This window comes from Microcaecilia unicolor, chromosome 7 (assembly GCF_901765095.1).
Source record: "Microcaecilia unicolor chromosome 7, aMicUni1.1, whole genome shotgun sequence".
In the NCBI taxonomy this organism is placed as follows: Eukaryota; Metazoa; Chordata; class Amphibia; order Gymnophiona; family Siphonopidae; genus Microcaecilia; species Microcaecilia unicolor.
The window spans coordinates 17,724,423-17,747,459 of NC_044037.1; the positions used below are offsets into that span (position 1 = coordinate 17,724,423).

Consider the following 23,037-nt stretch of genomic DNA (forward strand, 5'->3'; position numbering starts at 1 on the left):
CAATGTGACTTGCCCAACGTCAAGAGGACAAAAATTTGATCCCCGTCATCCTCTCGTTCTTAATCTGCCACTGTAACCGCTAGGCCACTGCTTGGCTGGAAATATGCACTTCCTTCAACCTTATAGTTAAATCTGACATGAGCTGTGTGGATTTTATGTTAAGACAATAAAATGTGTGGTCATCATATGCTGAAGCACCATTCATGACATCTTCTCCATGGTACTAGAAAGGGGAGGGGGGGGGGGTCCACGTCTTCCACAAAAAAGCAAAGCAAAGTACACAAAGGTGGAAGTGAACCAATTCCAAATGACCAGCCCAAGAGCCCACTAGTAAGAGCACCAAAAAAAAAAGTTTATTGGGACCCTACATGGTCCGTGTTTCGGCTAAAGAGCCTTCCTCAGGGGTCTAAAAACATAAAATACAGAATACGAATATACAATACAAAACAAAAATAGAAAAATATAAATATATTGAAAAACATAAGACATATGGATTATGAAAAATATGCAAAAATATATACAAATACAAGATATATATATATAAAAAACTGTATAAAACACTGCAAAAAATAATGATTGTATAGTCTATAAATGGCATATTGATATTTTATGTGGTCTCATATAAGTGACTTGTTATAAATTTATACATATATACATACATATACACACAATTATTCATTTTGCACAGTGTGTTTTTATTATATATATATATATATATATATATACACATACACACAATTACACATTTTTCACAGTGTTTTATAGTTATATATATAAATGTATATTTATCTGTATATTTTTTCCATATTTTTAATAACCTTTACATATTGTCTTGTGTTTTTTGATATATTTATATCCATTTTTATGTTTTATATTGTATATTCATATTCTGTATTTTATATCTTCTCCATGGTAACCATCATGGTGGTATGTTACAGTAAGCGGTTTTGATCTAGTACAAAAAGTATGATAAAAGAAAGTCTCTCAGCTATCCATAATAAACGATTAGGTAATTTACAGGTATATATATATTTTTTTTTTTTTAACTGTACTATGTAAAATAACCTAATGAAACAAGTATTATAGGAAATTTTCACCATTTCCAATAAGATTACACTCTTATTCTGTTCTAAAGTAGAGAATAAGCTTTATGTTTATGATTATACAAACCATCTACATGTGCTAAGGATATTTCTTATTTAGAATGTCAGAAAATAAAAGTTATTTTTGTACCTTGACATATAGCAGCATCTATCTGAAACTGTTTGTTGAACACAGAGTCATAATGGCCATTAGTGGAACAACATAGCATAATCTGGAAGAGAAATGTTCATGCACAGTCAGCATCACGGAGGAATGACAATCATGGCCCATCCCCTTCTGCAACCATCATCTAAGCTGTATGTTGAGATTTAGTCTTTATGAAGAAACACTAGCACCACTGACCCTCTCTAACCTTGGGCAAGTCAATTTCCCCGTGCCTCTGGATCATCACTCCAAAACGAAAAAACAGCCATAATAGAAACATCAGAATACTGAGCAGGCTTCAATAAATCACAAATGCAGCAAAGTTTTCCAACATCACGTCTACATTTACAACAGTAAAACTACTGCATTAGTGTCCTCTAACATTGTTGCACAGATTAAAAGGTCCATCGTATAAATCTGACCTCCAGTGAATAAAACGCAAGTTAATGTACATTAATGCTCTAGTTCACTTTGGTAAACTTAACCGTAAAAAAGAAGGGGTCACAAGGAGAGAATGCGGCTAATATAGCCCACCAGACCATTTTAAGCATTCTCAGGACAGATACAGAAGGCAGGGTAAAGGACAGAAGTGGAGAATAGGACGGGAGTAAAGGAAATTAGAGGTAGTCATAGGGCTTGGGTGTTGCACTAGAACGGCCATTCCCAACCCCGCCCTCGGGGCACACCTTGTCCTATCGGGCTTTCAGTATATCCACAATGATTATGCATGAGATTTAGGAAGTGCATGCAAACCTAACTCATGGATATTGATTGCGGATAACCTGAAAACCCAATGGGAATAGGTGTGCACCAAGGACTGGGTTGGGAATGTTTGCACTAGAACATGAGAGCAGAAGACCAAAAAAAGATTAAGATGATACAGCTAACTTGTAGAGCTATGAAACAGCTGTGTGAAGCTCCCAAAAGGCAATGGTGAGGTCTGACATACAGGGTAGTGAGGCTTTGAAACATTTAGGAAGTAACTAGGGGAAGGTAGGAATGAGGGGGCATATGACAAAGTTAAGAGGCAATAGGTTTAGGAGTAACCTAAGGAAGTATTTCACAGAAAGGGTGGTGGAGGTGTGGAATGGCCTCCCGGTGGAGGTGGTGGAGTTTAGGACTGTTTCAGAATTTAAAAAGGCATGGGATAAGCATGTGGGGTTGCTAGGAACAGGAAGAATTAGGGGTTACAAAGGATGGGCAGACTGGATGGGTCATGCTTCCATGTTTCTAAGCAGGAGTAAGTTACAAAGGATGGACAGACTGGATGGGTCATGTGGCCTTTACCTGCCGTCATGTTTCTATGTTTCTAACCAGGAGTAGTGGGGTGCCTTGGTTAAGATCTCCAGACCAGGAGAGAAAGCAGTCCTGTGCAGGTGATCAAGCTAATCTAGTTAACAGCTGTGATGTGTTCGTAGACCTGTGAGCAATACTATAGGCAGCCAAGCTTTTCTGGCTAAGAGTTGGGACAATATCCTTGAATAGAAGTGTTAAGAAGAAGCCACATAGCCCAGTCTGTAGAGCTCTATGTTAAAAGGCCTTTATATGAATCTGAGCATCCTACTCAAATTATAAGCAGCTTACTATATAAAAAAAGTTGGAGGTCATCTTCAGTTCATCATACCTCAAATAAACTGATAATTTGGTTGACGTTTACTCCCTACCTAAGAGCAACTCTGTCTAGCCTTAAAACAACTGTCATCCATTCAAATCCACAATATTCAGAGTACAATAAAATACAAAAGTTAAAATATCAAGATATAGCCTCCCCCCCTTAATCCATATCTAAAAATTGGACAATAGATTCTTTAGGACATCTACCTTATCATAGGAGAACAGCCATATCAGATAAATTATATATACCAAAAAATATGAATAGCATTTATGAGAATGGAGATTATGTCAGCATTTTTTGGCCCTATTAAAAAGAATATAATCTTCCACTACAGGTAGATGGTACCACAGAACTTTAATGGAGAAGAAACCAGCTCCCTCTATCCCACCCCAAGCAGCAGGGTGATCTTCATAAAAGAGGGCTTTCTGAGAGCATGGAGGTCTCTAATCAATCTGTCAACATGGATGGAAGGCAGCTCAGATTTTGGAAGAAGAAAAGATGCAGTTGACAGCAGGCTCTCTGGTTCCTAAAGCAAGTCCTCAAGGGGAAAGAACTTCACCAGAAGATGTAGCACCAGCAAAACCAAGGGCCCTGTTTACTCAGGTGTGCTAGCATTTTTAGCGCATGCTAAAATTAGCACGTGCTAAATACTAGAGATGCCCATATATTCCTATGGGCATCTCTAGCGTTAGTGCACACTAAAAACGCTAGCGCTCCTCTAGTGAGGCCTAGTAAACAGGGCCCCAAGTGAAGCACTGAGGGGATTTTTTTTAAATAGCCAGAAAATAAAAGAACAGTCCCGACATCACTAATACTATCCCAAGTATGACAATGAAGAAAGGCAGAGACAGGGTGTTGCTGAAAATGAACAGATGTTCACACTACTTGATTCCTGAGCGAAGGCCTCAGCTGTATCACCTGGGAAGCTGGACAAAAGAGTTACTAAGCCATTCAATTCAAATTGAATTGGAACTAGCTTTATACTGGACTGAACTGTTTCTATTGCTTATTAAATATCTGAAGGACCGAAAGGAAAATTCTTCTTGTCCAGTATCTCTGAGATAAGAAAACCACAAATGGAGATGTATACAGCATGAATACTAGGGACACCAAGAAGCAGCTAGGTAGAGAATGACACGGGGACAAAGTTTGTCCCTGTCCCCACGGGCTGTCCTCATCTGAAGATGCCTCGAACACTTATGATTTTATATTTAAATCTTTTTAAGTATAAAAAGGAACAATATGCTGTGCAACTGTTTATAAATCACAAATAGAAAACAACGACAATGAGCAACTATAACAACCCTCCCCTCCACCACCCTCTACCCTTCCAACCCCAACCACCACCTCTACCCGTCCAACCCCAACCATAGCTGACTTCTGCTAGCCCAAGGAATCCTAATCCACCCTGTTAAAATGTCTAGGGGTACAAAATACAACCCATTCTGTATGTCGTAGCGGGGGAGAAATATGCCCTATGAAAGATTTTTAATCTGTAGATAAGTCATCACAATCTCAGGATTCAGTCTAGCTGCCCTGTCTTCCTCAGTCCTTCCAAAAAATGAAATCGCCTGCATCACTCGAACATAAATGTCTAATTTATTAACAGCCTTCAAAGTAGAGAACAACACAGGGACAAAGTTTGTCCCCGTCCCCATGGTTATTGTGGGTCCCTGTCCACATGTCATTCTCTACAGTTAGGTACTGTTGAAAGAAAAAACAGACATTGAAAAGTACTCCCTTTGCAAACAGAAGGTACAATAGTCACTAAAGAATGGTCTCCCTTCCTGATTCTTCAAATATATTCTTAAGGCACCAGAATTGGGTGAAACCTACCAAAAACTAATTTCTACTCTAATCTAAAGTTTTGAGTTTCATAGTTGATAAACCGCTCATTGTTAACACATCTAAGCAGTGAAGCCTGAAGCATGGAGAAAATCGTCCATATTGGTCTTGCGTTCATTTTTGAATTCTTGTACAGGAATTATGGAGAAATCTTGCTATTATGCTATAATATATTAAGTAGAAAGCTACTTTACTAAATAATTCTGGTTTCTTTAATCTGGTGTGTTAAATGACATTCTCTGAAAATACTTACAGGTGGTGATTATTCCAGCCTGAGATCATGAATGGGGAGCACCTGGTAAACTACCTGCTCCATAGCCACTGGGAGAGAACAAGAGAACGGTGACTGGCAAAAAAAAAAAAAAACCACCACCATACAGGGGGGCTTGCCTTGCTATTATGGGGGTACAGGCAGTTCAGAAAGCGAAACAGTACTGTGAAATTCTAGCATGAGAAAAGACGCCTCAGGAGTCCAATCTGTTCATGTGAGAGACCATTTTACAAATTTTTCCTTACTCAAGGGGTCAAATAAAGTAATTTTTGAAGAGAGTTAAAATCAAAAACTCCCATTATAAAAATCTTTTCAATTTTAGGACGTGGTAAAAGGAGATTTCAAGCATCGACGCAAGGTAAACGATAGAGGGGATGACAGGAGAGCAGATGGAAAAAAAGGATCTGGAAAAGGGGGTATCTGGGCTTAGAAGCCAGTTGAAAAGGTAATGGTGAAGTAACTGCCAACAGGGCATACAGCTTCTCAAGCCAGAGTTAAGTGTGCCCCCTCCCACCTCCTGTGAGATTTACTCCTAACCAGCTGACTGCATAACTCCAGTCTATACTGGAGAAGTCTAGGCTGCTACTGGCCATACTAGGGAATGTGTACACAAGACCACATTCCAGGGCAAGTAAATGGAATAAGGCCAGGGTTACATCCGTTCTGGGGCCTTCTCAGCTTGATGGCCTAGGTGGGTATTTCTTCTTGACTGCTTACAGTAGCAGACATAGGTTGAAACACAGAATCGTAATTGCAGATAAAGGTCAAATTGTCCATCCAGTCTGCCCATCCTCAGCATCTACTATCTCCTCCTCTAAGCTATCCCACACTTTCTTAAATTCAGACACAGCTTCTGTCTCCACCATCTCCACCGAGGAGGCTATTCCATGTCTACTACCCTTTCCATTAAAAAAAAAAAAAAAGTATTTCCTTAGATTATTCCCCGAGTCTAACACCACTTAACTTCATCCTATGCCCTCTCAATCTGGAGTTTTCCTTCCTTTGAAAAAAGCTCACTCCTGTACATTAATGGAACGGAGATATTTAAACGTCTCTATCATATACATTTTAAGGGGTGTAAGTCTGTCCCCATATGCTTTTTTGAGTAGTAACATAGTAAATGACGGCAGATAAAGACCTGTACGGTCCATCCAGTCTGTCCAACAAGATAAACTCATTTTACATGGTATGTAATACTTTATATGTATACCGAAGTTTGATTTGTCCCTGCCTTTCTCAGGGCACAGACCGTAAAAATCTGCCCAGCACTGTTTTTGTACTAAAAGTTCTGAAGCTAACGTCGAAGCCCCAGCCCCTCCATATCTATTCAGTCACGATCAGGTCACAGACTGTAGAAGTCCACCCTGCACAGGTTTTATTCTCCAAATACCGGCGTCGCCACCCAATCTCTGCTAAGATTACACAGATCCATTCCTTCTAAACAGGATTCCTTTGTGTTTGTCCCACGCACGTTTGAATTCCATTACCGTTTTTATCTCCACCATCTCCTGCAGGAGAGCATTCCACGTATCTCCCACCCTCTGCGTGAAAAAAAAATACTTCCCGACATTACTCACGAGTCTACCCCCCTTCAACCTTAATTCATGTCCTCTAGTTCTACCACTTTCCCGTCTCCGGGAAAGTTTCGTTTGCGAATACCTTTCAAATATTTGAACGTCTGTATCATGTCACCCCTGTTTCTCCTTTTTTCCCCAAGGTATACATGTTCAGGTCGGCAAGTCACGCCTCGTACGGTTTGCAACACAAATCCCATACCATTTTCGTAGCTTTTCTTTGCACCGCTTCCAGTCTTTTTATGTCTTTAGCAAGATACGACCTCCAAAATTGAACACAATACTCCAAGTGGGGCCTCACCAACGACTTGTACAGGGGCATCAACACCTCCTTTCTTCTGCTGGTTATACCCCTCTATGCAGCGTAGCATCCTTCTGGCCACGGCCGTCGCCTTGTCACATTGTTTCTTCACCTTCAGATCCTCCGACACAAACACCCCAAGGTCTCTCTCCTGAGTTGAGCTTACTAATCTCTCCCCTCCTATTTGGTATCTCTTTTGGGTTTCTACACCCCAAATACATCACTCTGCACTTCTTGGCATTAAATTTTAACTGCCATACCCTTGACCAATGTTTTGGAGATCCCGTCTCATTGTTTCTACTCCCTCCAGGGTATCCACTCTATTGGCTATCTTCGTGTCATTCACAAAACTCTGTATTCTCCTCCTTGACCCCCTCAAACCTTTTCATTTCAAGTTAACCACTCCTCTCCATTTTTCTATGTCCAATTTAGTCACACACATACCCCAAATCATTTCCCACTCTCACCCCCACCAGCCCAACAGTTATGTTCCTCCTCAACAGCTGGTCAGTTGCTGGCTCTTTCTTCCCGCCGCCCCTCCTCCCAGGTCAAAGCTTCGCTTCATTTCTGAAATCCACGAGGTCCTCCCCAACTCCCCCTACTTACTGCCATCGGCATCCCCAGAACAGCTGATCATTTTCAGCATTATCAGAGAGCAAGCCATGCAACTTTTGGGGAAAAATCTGTGCAAAAATTTTTTTTAAAAATTCTGCACATCATTTTTAAAAGTTCTAGTTTAATTGTAATATTTTTGGCAGAATTCCCCCATCATAAGACCTGGAATCCCTTCCTGTCTTCCTTTTCTCAGGCATTATCCTCCCCGGTTTCCTTTCTTACTCCCAGCAGCAGTTCTCTCTCTCTAACTTCAAGGAAAACCTAATTCTGTCGGCCCCCAAAGTCTTATCCAGCACAGAATGAAGTGGGGGTATTATTTCTCCCCTCACATCCCGACACACCCTCAGGCTTGATGTCCCCCACGCCAGTTGCACACACCAGCCTTATTCTGCCCCCCCCCTTTTCATCCTCAGCCACCAGCATCAGCTGCTCTGCTCACTCTCTCTTCCCCTCCCCCATGGAGACCATGTTGCAAGAGGTGCAAGAAGAGCAGAAGAAAACACACTGGGTAGAGAATGACACGGGGACAGGGACCCACAGTAACCATGGGGATGGGGACTGGGACATAGCCCGTGAACAAACTTTGTTCATGTATCACTTTCTACTTTGAAGCCTGTTAATGAACTGACCTGTTATTTGTGTTTGATGCAGACGACAATAACTTGATTTTTTTGGAAAAAAAAGCAAACATGCTGGCCACAGCTAGCAAAATTTGAATGGGTGAGCCTGTACATCTTGCTATCAGCACATATTCTAAGAAGACATCTATTGCAGAAGGGACTGTGGAAGACAGGCGAGCCAGACTGAATCTTGAGATTGTTGATGACTTCTTATTCACTTACAGATTAAAAAATCGTAACAGCGCTTCATAGGGTATATTTCTCCCCTCTAGGGCATACAGAACGGGTTGTATTTTGTACTCCTGGACAATTTAACAGGGTGGATTAGGATTCCTTGGGGTAGTAGAAGTCAGCTATTGTTGGGGTTGGAAGGGTAGAGGGTGGTGGGAGGGTTATTATAGCTGCTAGTTATTGTTTTCTATTTGTAATTTTTACACAAGAGTAGGGTTACCATATGGCTCCAGAAAAAGGAGGACATATTGATCCACTCCGGGTTTTGCTTCCATTGAAAACAATGGAAGTAAAACCCAGACTGGCTCAATCTGTCCTTTTTCTGGAGCCATATGGTAACCCTACACAAGAGTTGCATAGCATATTGTTCCTTTTATACTTTAATAAAATATTAAACATTGTAAGTGTTTGAGGCTTCTGCAGATGAGGACAGAGCTCACGGGGGTGGAGACAGAACCCATGGAGACGGAGCGGGGACAGGAATAAATTTTGTCCCTGTGTCATTCTCTAACACTGGGCTGCTTCCTCCTCCTGCACTGGGATAGACACGATTGCTTATTTGAACTGTGGGGCTGTATGAACCATGGGGCTATGGGTCTAGCCAGGCACAGGAGAAAGCAGCCCAAGGAGCAGGTGTTCAGTTCCTACACCTCTTTCTGAGCAGTCTTGGGGTGGGGGAGAAAAAGAAAGAGAGAGAAAGGGAAAGAGAAAGAAAGAGAGAAAGAACGAAAGAAAGAGTGCACAGTGTAGGTGCTGTCAGGGGCTGTGCAGAATTCCTCCAGGATTAAGAACCTTAAGTCTTGTATTGTTTTCAGTCTTGCAAGAACCCTAGAGCTCAGGCGCCACGTTGCCTAGCTTCTGGTACCATTCAGATCTCTGTGTACTTATTGTGATGGTTATGCAAGGGAACTACTACAAAATACCTTCTGCTTCAGTGAAAGGTGGTAAAGGAATCAGAGGACCTGGATTTTGGCCTACAAGCCTTGTGTTAAATAACCCTTTTCTAGAGGTAATTTAATGTGAAACCTATCATGGCAGGAAGTGAACCTCACGAATGCTACAAGAACTGAAAAGTATTCTCTTTAGGTACTGGTTTCTGAAGCAACTTTGGGCAAGCGAAAAGGCCCTTCATGTTTATGATTCCCACGCTGCCGCTCATCAGTCCCTCCACCACATATGAAAGACCCAAGAGTAAAATTCAAGTGGAAAATTAGTATCCTGAAGATAAGATTTGAAGTTCATCTGACTGTGCTTGCATTAAAGGTAGATCTTAGACAGACAACAGACCTCATTTTGTAACTTATTATGATTATTATTATACAGAGCTTATATCCCACAAATACCAAAAATAGTTCATCGCAGGTTACAGAACCAAAAGATGATTGAATCATTTGCCAAGGAGTTCACAAAAAGATAAATAAAACAGTGAAAAAAAAATACCAATTTCCATCAGGTACTACAAATTTGCAAAAGGAAGTCTTAAGCATCTTTCTAAAATCTAAGTCATTTCGATTTTTTTTCTGATTTCTAACAGCAAAGAATTCTATAGAGAAGCAGCTCGGTAAGAAAATTACAGAAATTTTGTACTTAACCTTTTTTTATAGAAGGATAACCCAGCAAAACATGTGCAAGTCAGTCAGATTTATTTTTTCATAGAAGGATAACCCAGCAAAACATGTGCAGTCAGTCAGATTTATTGCCTAATAAGAAACTAACCAAATCAATCATGTAGGAAGGGCCCTAAGTCACTCTGTACCGGCACAGATAAAAAATTGCTGCTCTCTCTATGCCTATGACCCAGTCTTCTGCTGTATTTGTTTGATGGACAAAGTGTACGATAGCAGATAATAAAGGGGACGGAGAAGCCACAGGCTTTGGACGTAAATAAAAGGTCATTTGCTTTTCCAGGGGAAGGAAAACAGGTGTGTGTGCTAAACAGTTGTACAAAATTTGAAAGTATCTTCTCAATGCTGGCTCTGAAAGTTGAGCTCTAGGATTCTGACTTCTCTTAAGATCACTCACAACCCCGCCCCCCCCAAGACACTGCATGGTTGCTGCACTTCCTTAAGGCACCATTAGTTACAATGTTTGCCAAGAACTTGGTGAACTGTGGGGGGGATGTGTTTACCTTTCACTTCTTGCAGAGGGGCTACAGAAGGGTACACTGTTCTCCTGTCCCCAGTCACTACTGTCTTTGGTATTTACAGCAAAGAGAAAAGCATTAAAAACAAAACAAAAAAAAAAGACACTCACAACTTGCAAGGATCTGTCCATTTACCTTTTCTTCAAAGCCATGATCTGTTGCATAAGTGGGAGGTTTTCCAGGGTACCGATATAGGATGAAATCTCGACTGGGTGAGAGGAAGGAAAAAAGAAAACAGCTCATCAAAACACAACCACAGTGAAGGGCACACAACCTTATAGCAATGACGAATCATGACAGGTCTCTCTCTGATCTTACAATAAAAAAAAAAAATCCTTTTGTCAATGCTAATCACTTACATGCATGAAGCAGAAAGAAATAAGTCCACATCAATGAGAAAGGCGAAACTAATTAAGGGAAAACAATTGTTACAAAAATCAGATGTACAAAAACATAACTACGGGCGCCTTTTATTAAGCCGCGTAGGTGCATACTCTCGCCAAAATGGACTTACCACCTGACTACCGCGTGACTCTTGTGGTCATTTCATTTTTGGTACGCGTCCGATACGCACGTCTGAAAAATATTTATTTTCTGTGCGCCAAGTGGCATCTGACACGCATAGGTCATTATCGCCCAAATTCTTCACCGCTAGGTCTATGGCTGGCAGTAAAGTCAGAGACCCAAAATGGACGCGCAGCAATTTTGATTTTGCTGCATATCCATTTTTATGGAGGGGGGGGGGGGGGGGAAGAAAGAGCTTTTTTACAGGTGTGCTGAATAAAAGATTCTGTGCGCGCCCAAAACCTGCGCCTTCACTACCGCAAGCCATTTTTCAGCGCACCTTTGTAAAAGGACCCCTAAGTGCCACAATCTAGGACCCAAAATATAAATCCCCTCCTGACAAGAAAAACATTTTTTTCTCCTTATCAAGCCATCCAGGCCAGCAAGGCTGGTTACTTGTATGCCTAGGGTGACTCATATCACCCTCAATTTTGAAACAATTGCATTGGTTGCCAGTCTATTTTTTGTATATACAGTTTAAAGTGCTCTGTTTTATCAAGTGATCTATTTGCCAGCTCCGCAATATTTGAAGGATTGTTTTTGCATTTATCGCCCTCATAGGACTGAGGTCAAAGGCAGCAATGGGTCTTTCACTTGATTCATCTGTTGGTGTGATACAATGATACAAGGCTCTCCCCTTTTCTATAGCTGGGATTTCCATGTGGAACTCCTTGAAAGGCCAGTTACGTTAGTACTGTCTTATGTCTTTTGCTTTAATACCATCATGTAATTCACCACCATGTAACATAGTAGATGACGGCAGAAAAAGACCTGCACGGTCCACCTAGTCTGCCCACGATAAACTCATATGTGTATACCTTACCTTGATTTGTACCTGTCTTTTTCAGGGCACAGACTGTATAAGTCTGTCCAGCAGTATTTCCCGCCTCCCAACCACCAGTCCCGCCTCTCATCACTGGCTCCGGCACAGACCCCGTATAAGTCTGCCCTCCCCCTTCCTAGCCTCTCAACCACCAACCCCTCTTCCCCCCGCCACCCAATTTCAGCTAAGCTTCTGTGAATCCATTCCTTCTGCACAGGATTCCTTTATGCCTGTCCCACGCATGTTTGAATTCCGTTACCGTTTTCATCTCCACCACCTCCCGCGGGAGGGCATTCCAAGCGTCCACCACCTCCCGCGGGAGGGCATTCCAAGCGTTCACCACCCTCTCTGTGAAGAAATACTTCCTGACATCTTTCCTGAGTCTGCCCCCCTTCAATCTCATTTCATGTCCTCTCGTTCTACCGCCTTCCCATCTCCGGAAAAGATTCTCTGTAAACCTAATGTATATTCACTTCTATTTCCAGTACCCATTGAGCCTGCAAAGAGGTGGGATAATGTGGGATACAAATGCAATAAATAAATAAAATATACAGAAGCTACACAATTTAAATGTCACTTGAAGACCTCTATTTGTTGAGGCATTTCCGTAATTTTAGATTGGAACAGTGGCAGATTAAGTGGTTGTAAAGTATGTTGTATTATTGGCAGACAGTGTGGTTCTTTTTTTGGGGGGGGGGGGGGGGGAGGGGGGTATTTATAATTTTATGTTTGTAATTTGTATTTAATGTAATTTTGTCTGTATTTTGTAAACCACTTAGATTTAAGCAGCATACAAGTCTTGAAAAATAAATAATTGCTCTAATTAACCACGATGAAAAACGGGAAAAAAAAGGATTTAGAATCAGGAACATTTACAAGGAAACAAAACAAAAAAAAAAAACTTGGACCCAGTGCCATTGAATGCAAAAAAAGCTCTTCTACATAGCTGTGTCACATGAGCCACATCAGGGAATATTTGAAGTTTAGCCCCATTTTGTTTTTTTAAGTAAGTCTTCATTACTAATATTTTATCCTGTTCCATAGCGAAAGGCACCAGGAAGGCAGACCTTTCAGATAAACTATGTTGAGTAGTTCCTAGGAAACTTGTCAAGCCAAAAGACTTTAGCAACCAGCACATCTGAATCACCCTTCTGCGGCTTCACATATTTAGGAACACAACATGCAGAAATCATCATCTTGTCAGTCGTCAGTTAACAATATCTCCAAGCGGGCCCCTCCAGGTGATGTCACGCGGCTGACTGGTGTCGAAAGGTGACAACACTGCTGATCTTCCAGCTACATTGGCACCTCAGCTTTCTCTCTCCCCCCTTTGTTTTTTTATTCGATGGTGTCTATGGCCAACCAATCAAGGCCACAGCTATGGAGGCCATCACTGCTCCTTCTTTTACTTGCTTATATGGGGCAGAGTTTGAAGATAAAAGTATCACAGAACCTCGTCATAGCCTAATATGAACGTGGAAGCAGTATAGGAGTGCGCTCTCTCTCTCTCTCATTTGGTCCAATACAGTTGCCAGATTGCAAGAACGTTTATTCGGGCTCAGTCTGCAAGTTCTCCTCTTCGACGAGGATGGAGGGAGTTTGCAATTTTGGACATTTTCACTACCGATACATCAGATTTTTATTTATTAGGATTTATTTACTGCCATTTTGAAGGAATTCGCTCAAGGCGGTGTACAGTAAGAATAAATCAAACATGTGCAATAGACAATTTCAGCAGTAAAAAATATTCATATACAAAGTATGTCATCGTATACTCCTTACAATGTCAACACAATATGTAATAGAACATTTTAATTGACAGTGTAGTGTACAAGCAAAGTCTATGTCCCAGAAATACCAAACCGAAACAACAAGAGGAGGAGACGGACCTCACGATACTGTGAGAAATGAAACAAACCAGTCAGGTAAGTCCAAGGAGGCTTATAAAGGAACTTTATTGAAAAAGGTTGGGTCATTTTTACCTTTTTCAATAAAGTTCCTTTATTATCCTCCTTGGACTTACCTCACTGGTTTGTTTCATTTCTCCAGAAATACCAAAGAAAGACCATGATCAAGTATATAATATCACGTTCATTGTTGGATTTAATCTTGAATTGATAATGAATGTGACTGTTGGGCAGACTGGATGGACCATTCAGGTCTTTATCTGCCTTCACTTACTATGTTATGGCCTCTTTGGCCAATCAGGGGCAATCAGGACTACCAGATACAGATGAAACATGACTGTGGAGCATTCTGCCTATCAGTGGCCACAGCAGAAATAAGACATCTGTTGATGGCCATTGCTGAAGAACAGAGTCCAGGCCTTAGGAACTGTGCTCCTTTGTTCTGCTGAACAATCTGTGTGCTTTTGGCATGAGATCCAGAATTGGAGTGCCCCATTTCCGAGCTACCAACTGAAAGGCCTTCTCCAATAGCTCCCTCACTGCCAGTTCCACAGAAAGTCCGGCTGAGAAAATCCATCCACATATTTAGTGTCCCCGCAATGAGCATCAAATTCTGCTCCTCCCACCAAAGCAGGAGATGCACCTCCTCTGCCATCTGGGCACTACGGGTATCGCTCTGATATAGGACACTGTAGTGACAATGTCCAACAATATCCAGACCGGCTTGCCCTTGGTGAGACCGAAAGCCAAGAGCCTTGCAAACAGCTCAGAGATCTAAACGATTATCAGCCACAACAACTTTATTCCATAACCCCTGAGCATTCAGGTGAAGACAATAAGTCCCCCAAGCCTGCCAGGCTGGTATCCATGACCACCACCATCCATAGCAGCGAAACCAGTGGCATCCCCTGAAGAAGGCGGGCCAAACATGCTGCCACCAGGACATGCTGTTTCTGGCCAAAGACATCCAACTATGACCCAGGTTATAGTCCTGGGATACCAGGGTCCAATGAGACAACACAAACTGCTGAAGAAGTCACATATGCTCTCTGGCCCATGGCACCACCTTGAGCTTTACTGCCATGGATTCTAGTACCTGGGCATAATCCCTGGTGTATGACTGTGGATCCCGGAACAAGCATAGATGTGTGCTTGAAGCTCGTCCCTATGAAGGTCTGGGAGAAAGACAGACTTCCCTGTAAGATATACTGAAACAGACCCCCAGATACTCTAGAACATGAGTGTAAACCAAGTGACTCTTGGGAGATTGAATAACTTCTACAGTTCCTGAGCTGCTACGTCAAGCTCCATCTCTGCATACGGAAGCGGATAGGGAGCCAGTGAAGTGACTTCAGAAGAGGGCTGATATGGGCATAGCAACTTTGGCGAAATATTAATCGTGCAGCAGAATTTTGAACAGATTGAAGAGGAGAGAGATGGCTGAGTGGAAGACCTGTGAGAAGCAAGTTGCAGTAGTCCAAGCAAGAGGTGATGAGAGTGTGGATGAGGGTTCTGGTAGCGTGTTCAGAAAGGAGAGTGTGAATTTTGGCGATAGAGGAAGAAACGACAGGTTTTAGCAATCTGTTGAATATGTGCAGAGAAGGAGAGGGAGGAATCGAAGATGACCCCAAGGTTACGAGCAGATGAGACAGGAAGAATGAGCGGGTTGTCGACAGAAAGAGAGAGTGGGGGAAGGGGAAAGGTTGGTTTAGGTGGGAAGATAAGGAGCTCAGTTTTGGACATATTGAGCTTCAGGTGGCGGTGAGACATCCAGGCAGCAATGTCAGACAGGCAGGCAGATATCTTGGCCCGGATTTCTGCCGAGATTTCTGGTGTGGAGAGGTATATCTGGGAGTCATCAGCGTAAAGGTGATATTGAAAATCGTGGGCTGAGATCAGAGCACCAAGGGAGAAAGTATAGATGGAGAAATGGAGGTCCTAGGACAGATCCTTGAGATCACTATTTGGTATATCTCAGACAAGCAATGCCCTACACTGCTGGTTATAGATGGGTCTTGTAAATTATAGGCTGTGTCTCAGAAAGGACCGCCTAGCTAAGCTACTGCCACACACAGAACCTGTCAGTCATACTAACGCACAACACAGTAATATAGTAGATGGCGGCAGAGAAAGAGCTGTATGGTCCAGTCTGCCCAACAAAAACTCATATGTGCTGCTTTATGTGTATACCCAACTGATTTGTTATCTGCCATTATCTGCGATTTTCCGGGCACAGACCGTAGAAGTCTGCCCAGCACTAGCCCCGCCTCCCAATCTCCGCTAAGCTTCCATGGATCCATTGCTTCTGAACAGGATTCCTTTATGTTTATCCCACGCATTTTTGAATTCCGTTACCGTTTTCATCTCCACCACCTCCCGCGGGAGGGCATTCCAAGTATCCACCACTCTCTCCGTGAAAAAATACTTCCTGACATTTTATTTTTGAGTCAAGGCCACTTATAATCATGGGAAGAGTCAACTTTGGTGCGGGGAAGCTAAAAATATCCAGATGCCACAGAGAGCGCCCCTGAATACTGTTTCAGAAGAGACTGGAACTCCTCCATAAATCAGAAGAAGACCCGTTGGGGGGGGGGGGGGGGGGGGGGGGGATGAGCGAGCGTCTACCTTCAGTACATTCTCAGGGCCCAGTTCTTTCATTACAACTTTGCCAGTCTGTTAATGGACAAGGAAAATATTTTATGTTTCCACAAATGAAAAATAAAAATTCAAACACACAACTACTTAATTTGTTGATACTACTTACTTATAAATCAATGAAAGTGCACTGATTTCCAGCTGACCAGCACTTTCCTGCAGGGGAAGAAAAAAATAAAGATGGGAGAGCCATGTAAAAGAGTATTCAAAGGCTTTATGAGCACACGTTTTTTCACTTCAGTAATGACCACAATTTGAATATCTAAATGTTTAATTTTGAAAAGTGTTTATTCTTTATCAGTTTATGGGGCTGTTTCACTGAGTGGCCTAGTGATTAGGGTGGTGGACTTTGGTCCTGGGGAACTGAGGAACTGAGTTTGATTCCCACTTCAGGCACAGGCAGCTCCTTGTGACTCTGGGCAAGTCACTTAACCCTCCATTGCCCCATGTAAGCCGCATTGAGCCTGCCATGAGTGGGAAAGCGCGGGATACAAATGTAACAAAAAAAATAAAATAAGCTGAGCTAAAATGGACCATACACTGATTACTGTGTGGGTTTCTCCGCATGCTGAGGCCAATTAGAGCAGCTGTAAAATGGCCGCATTTCCATTTTTCCCATTAATTGCCAAGTGCTAATTTCCAAATTAGCACTTGAGCCCTTACAGACACCTATTTAGTAGGTGGAAAGGACTCAAACGCTAACCATGCAATTGGTTGGCATGCGGCAATGTAGTTGTGTTGATTAGCGCTGGGCACGTCTACTCCCCCCCCCTCAAAAAAAACCCACACTCCCAGCACTACTTTGTAATTTTTTAGCGCTGGGGAAGTGTGCGCACATGCCTGAACTGCCGCAGGGCACCTGAGCGCACCCCGTGGTAGTGAATTTTGGCACACGGGAAGCACACGGTAGTGTTTACCGCCACTAAGTAAAAAGGACCCCTATGTGTATTACACATTTTGTTCTGCTAAAGATTTGAGAGTGAAAAGTTTTTAAAACTTTTCCCCTAGTTTTTCACAGGAAGTCAGGCAATTCTTCAGACACTCGATCACAGAAAGAGAAAATGATGGTAAAAATAAAGACCATACACAGGGCTGGCGTTAGGGGTGGGCAAACAGGGCAATTGCTCTGGGTCCCCATGTCAATGGGGGCTCTAAACTTGCCTGAAGCTGAAAGAGGGACAACCTGCCAGCAAGCTTTGGGGCTCCTCCCCTAGCATCTGCCCTGGGCTCCATCATGTCTAGCACCGGCCCCAACCAAACAGCCTATTCCAGTGATGGCGAACCTTTCAGAGACCGAGTGCCCAAACAGCAACCCAAGATCTAATTATTTATTGCAAAGTGCCATTCCCCCTCCCCCTCCGAGTTCCAGGGTCCTCCCCTCCCTCCGAGTTCCACAGGGTCCCCCCTCCCCTCTCCCTCCTTCCCTCCGAGTTATTGTGGAGTAATGTGCAAGTGGGCAACTGAGAACTGTATATATATAATTTTCAAGTCAAGCAAGTGTTATTGCTATGTAAGGGCTGTTTTGGTCACTTCAGAAGGCTTAGCAAAAAGAAAAGGACATTGTGGAGAAGATACCTGCTCCTGAGCTGAAGAAACCACCTCCTGCTCACTTTCCGCGATACTCGGCTCTCCCGCAGGTAGAGATGAACCCGCTACTGTTGCTTGGGGATCCGGAACAATCGACGTTCCCAGATCTGACAATTGATTCAGAGCCTCCTGGCGAACTGACTCTACTCCACTTCCTTCCTGACCCACGACGCGACCCGGCCGGAGGAGGAGCAGCAGGTACTAGCCCCGCCCCACGTAGCACAGCATAGGCTGGCACCGCTGGCCACACCGCCCACCCACGTGGCACGCGCCGCACGCACGGAGCAGAGCGAATCGTGAGGCTGCCTGCGACTGTCCCCCCTCTCGGCAGCCCTGGCGACTGGGCGCGTGTGCCAGAGAGGGCTCTGCGTGCCCTCTGTGGCACGCGTGCCATAGGTTCGTCATCACTGGCCTATTCCTTTCGAAAGGAATGCTTTAAAAACAGTGTTAAACTGATCACAACTTAAACGAGAGAGAAAGAACAATAGTTTTAGAGAACAAACATTGCAGGCATAATCGACACACAGATCCTGCAATCTTGGTCACAAACTGGTAAACGGTAACCCATCTCTCTCAAACGGAACTTCCAAAAGACTGGGTTGGTTCTAAGTCACCATGGCCCTATTAAGAGCACTTCACTAGCTATGATATACAGTGGGGGAAATAAGTATTTGATCCCTTGCTGATTTTGTAAGTTTGCCCACTGACAAAGACATGAGCAGCCCATAATTGAAGGGTAGGTTATTGGTAACAGTGAGAGATAGCACATCACAAATTAAATCCGGAAAATCACATTGTGGAAAGTATATGAATTTATTTGCATTCTGCAGAGGGAAATAAGTATTTAATCCCTCTGGCAAACAAGACCTAATACTTGGTGGCAAAACCCTTGTTGGCAAGCACAGCGGTCAGACGTCTTCTGTAGTTGATGATGAGGTTTGCACACATGTCAGGAGGAATTTTGGTCCACTCCTCTTTGCAGATCATCTCTAAATCATTAAGAGTTCTGGGCTGTCGCTTGGCAACTCGCAGCTTCAGCTCCCTCCATAAGTTTTCAATGGGATTAAGGTCTGGTGACTGGCTAGGCCACTCCATGACCCTAATGTGCTTCTTCCTGAGCCACTCCTTTGTTGCCTTGGCTGTATGTTTTGGGGTCATTGTCGTGCTGGAAGACCCAGCCACGACCCATTTTTAAGGCCCTGGCGGAGGGAAGGAGGTTGTCACTCAGAATTGTACGGTACATGGCCCCATCCATTCTCCCATTGATGCGGTGAAGTAGTCCTGTGCCCTTAGCAGAGAAACACCCCCAAAACATAACATTTCCACCTCCATGCTTGACAGTGGGGACGGTGTTCTTTGGGTCATAGGCAGCATTTCTCTTCCTCCAAACACGGCGAGTTGAGTTCATGCCAAAGAGCTCAATTTTTGTCTCATCTGACCACAGCACCTTCTCCCAATCACTCTCGGCATCATCCAGGTGTTCACTGGCAAACTTCAGACGGGCCGTCACATGTGCCTTCCGGAGCAGGGGGACCTTGCGGGCACTGCAGGATTGCAATCTGTTATGTCGTAATGTGTTACCAATGGTTTTCGTGGTGACAGTGGTCCCAGCTGCCTTGAGATCATTGACAAGTTCCCCCCTTGTAGTTGTAGGCTGATTTCTAACCTTCCTCATGATCAAGGATACCCCACGAGGTGAGATTTTGCGTGGAGCCCCAGATCTTTGTCGATTGACAGTCATTTTGTACTTCTTCCATTTTCTTACTATGGCACCAACAGTTGTCTCCTTCTCGCCCAGCGTCTTACTGATGGTTTTGTAGCCCATTCCAGCCTTGTGCAGGTGTATGATCTTGTCCCTGACATCCTTAGACAGCTCCTTGCTCTTGGCCATTTGTAGAGGTTAGAGTCTGACTGATTCACTGAGTCTGTGGACAGGTGTCTTTCATACAGGTGACCATTGCCGACAGCTGTCTGTCATGCAGGTAACGAGTTGATTTGGAGCATCTACCTGGTCTGTAGGGGCCAGATCTCTTACTGGTTGGTGGGGGATCAAATACTTATTTCCCTCTGCAGAATGCAAATAAATTCATATACTTTCCACAATGTGATTTTCCGGATTTAATTTGTGATGTGCTATCTCTCACTGTTACCAATAACCTACCCTTCAATTATGGGCTGCTCATGTCTTTGTCAGTGGGCAAACTTACAAAATCAGCAAGGGATCAAATACTTATTTCCCCCACTGTATATTCATTAGTGTGGCTTAAAAATTTAGCACGCACTAAATCTACGTAATATGTTCACCTATGAATTAGCACACTTTAGGGTTATCTTTATAAGGAGCCCCTTTTGAGTAGAAAACTGTGCACACATAGCAGCATTTTAATCATTTATGCATGCATTTGGTCACAAGAGCAATAAGAGACCCCTTATGATATACTGGCCAGCACAAAAAGTATGCACGTTTGCATGCATGCACTTTTGCAATGTGGACTGAGCCCACACGTACAAGTTCTTGCTACTATCTAGCTGCAGGCATTCATACCAGTCCTAGGGCAAGTCCCCCTTCTCCTCCACTGCTAACTCCAAGGTTTGCTCCTTTTCTCTCGCGGCACCTTATGCCTGGAATAAACTTCCTGAACCTATACGTCTAGCTCCATCTCTACCTGTTTTCAAAACTATGCTGAAAACCCACCTTTTCACTGCATTGCCCTCCCCTTGTCCCTTCCTTCCTTTTCACCCGTTACTTCCCTCACCCGTTACTGTCTTGTCTGTCTGTATTATTTAGATTGCAAGCTCTTGTGAGCAGGGACTGTCTCTTTGTGTTAGGTTTCAGGGGCGTAGCTACGGGTGGGCCTGGGTGGGCCTGGGCCCGCCCAGTCTTTTGGGACCCTCACCTACCACGACGTCGATGACTTCGTTTTTTTGCTGCCAGCGGGCGTAAAAGCAGCAAGCAGCGAGCCAGTCTCAACTCCGCGTCCTTCGCTTCCTGCCCTCTCAGCGTCCCGCCCGCCTGAAAGGAAATGACATCAGAGGAAGGCGGGACGGCACAGAGAGAGGGCAGGAAGCGAAGGACGGAGTCGAGACTGGCTCGCTGCTTGCTGCTTTTACGCTGCAACTTCGGGAGTGGAAGTGAGCCAGCCAGAAAGAAGCGATTTGGTTTCCACTCCTCCGCGCAGCCATCGCCGTTCGCTCAAAACAGGGCAAGAAAACCTGTGAGCTGCTGCATCCACGTTGTCGTTCTTTTGAGGGGGGGGGGGCAGGGGAGAGATGAGAATTGCCGGACAACAGGGATTGATGGAGGGGGCAAGGGAGAGAGGAAATTTGCTGGAGATGGATGGAGGAGAAGGCAGGGGAGAATGGAGAGTTGCTGGACGGAGCGGAGGGAAGGGGAAGGAGGAGAATTGCTGGTCATGGCTAGATGGAGGGAAAAGGGGAGAGAGGAAATTGGCTGGAGATGGATGGATGGAGGAGAGGGCAGGGGAGAATGGAGAGTTGCTGGACGGAGCAGAGGGCAGGGGAAGGAGGAGAATTCCTGGACATGGATGGATGGAGGGAAAAGGGGAGAGAGGAAATTGGCTGGAGATGGATGGATGGAGGAGAGGGCAGGGGAGAATGGAGAGTTGCTGGACGGAGCGGAGGGCAGGGGAAGGAGGAGAATTGCTGGACATGGATGGATGGAGGGAAAAGGGGAGAGAGGAAATTGGCTGGAGATGGATGGATGGAGGAGAGGGCAGGGGAGAATGGAGAGTTTCTGGACGGAGCGGAGGGCAGGGGAAGGGGAAGGAGGAGAATTGCTGGACATGGCTAGATGGAGGGAAAAGGGGAGAGAGGAAATTGGCTGGAGATGGATGGATGGAGGGGAGGGCAGAGGAGAGAGGAGAATTGCTGGACGGAGCAGAGGGCAGGGGAAGGAGGAGAATTCCTGGACATGGATGGATGGAGGGAAAAGGGGAGAGAGGAAATTGGCTGGAGATGGATGGATGGAGGAGAGGGCAGGGGAGAATGGAGAGTTGCTGGACGGAGCGGAGGGCAGGGGAAGGAGGAGAATTGCTGGACATGGATGGATGGAGGGGAAAGGGGACAGAGGAAATTTGCTGCGTATGGATGGATGGAGGGGAGGGCAGAGGAGAGAGGAGAATTGCTGAACATGGATGGATGAATGCAGGGGACAGAGGACATTTGCTGGATATGGGTGGATGGAGGAGAGAGCAGGGGAGAATGGAGAGTTGCTGGATGGATGGAGGGAGGGGAGAGAAGTCAGGGAGGAGATGCGCATGGAGAGGAGGGAAGAGAGGAGAAATGCTGGACATGGATGGAGTGGAGGGAAGACAGAGGAAGTAGAAGCACATGGATGGAGGGGCGTAAGGAGAAATGCTGGATATGGATCAAGGGGAAACTGCTGAGTTTAAGGGCTGGTTTGGAACACGTTGAGGGCAGATACTGAAACTGGAGGAAGGATAGGGACAGGGCTACAGATGGTAGACAGGACACATAAGGACACAGGAGGATGGTGGACATGGTGAGAGAAAAAAATATCAAATGGAAAGAAGACACTGCATAAAACAGAAGATACTGGGACCAAAGCGAATAGAAAAACTAAATGATCAGACAACAAGGGTAGAAAAAAAGTATTTTATTCAGAATTTATTAATTGGAATATGTCAGCTTTTGGAAATGTGAATCTGTGATATTTTGCATGTAAGTTTCAATTTTTCTAGTATTGCTGCATGCCGAGTCTGACTTCTTGAGTTAACTTTCCAGTTCAGTATTTTGCCTTCATATTTTTTGATCTTTAGTTCCTTGTGTCATGTCTGTTGTGTCATGTGTTTTTCATGTGTGATCAAGGTGCAGTATTCTGCTAGCATGTAGTATTTGCAGCCCTTTTTGTTTTGCTTTTTTTTTTTCACGAAGTAGTGTATTGGTGTTTTAGAGCCTAGTGTAATTACAGTTCTGCCTTTTCAAGCATAAGGTTGTAGCTCATCCTGTCCTTGGAATTAGTGCTGTTATGGTTTTAAAGATATGAGTGTGTTTTTGC

General features: G+C 44.0%; 1 protein-coding gene across 2 annotated transcripts in view; it reads right to left on the reverse strand.

The window, feature by feature from the left end:
* Positions 1 to 23,037, reverse strand: part of LOC115473858 (putative bifunctional UDP-N-acetylglucosamine transferase and deubiquitinase ALG13) — a 153,549-nt gene that overhangs the window by 99,575 nt on the left and 30,937 nt on the right. For both annotated transcript variants that reach the window (XM_030209005.1, XM_030209004.1), the window contains 3 exons: positions 16,522 to 16,568; positions 10,599 to 10,671; positions 1,234 to 1,315 (listed from right to left, as the gene is read on the reverse strand). In XM_030209005.1, coding sequence (XP_030064865.1) covers positions 1,234 to 1,315; positions 10,599 to 10,671; positions 16,522 to 16,568 — 202 coding nt within the window. The remainder of the gene's footprint in view (positions 1 to 1,233; positions 1,316 to 10,598; positions 10,672 to 16,521; positions 16,569 to 23,037) is intronic.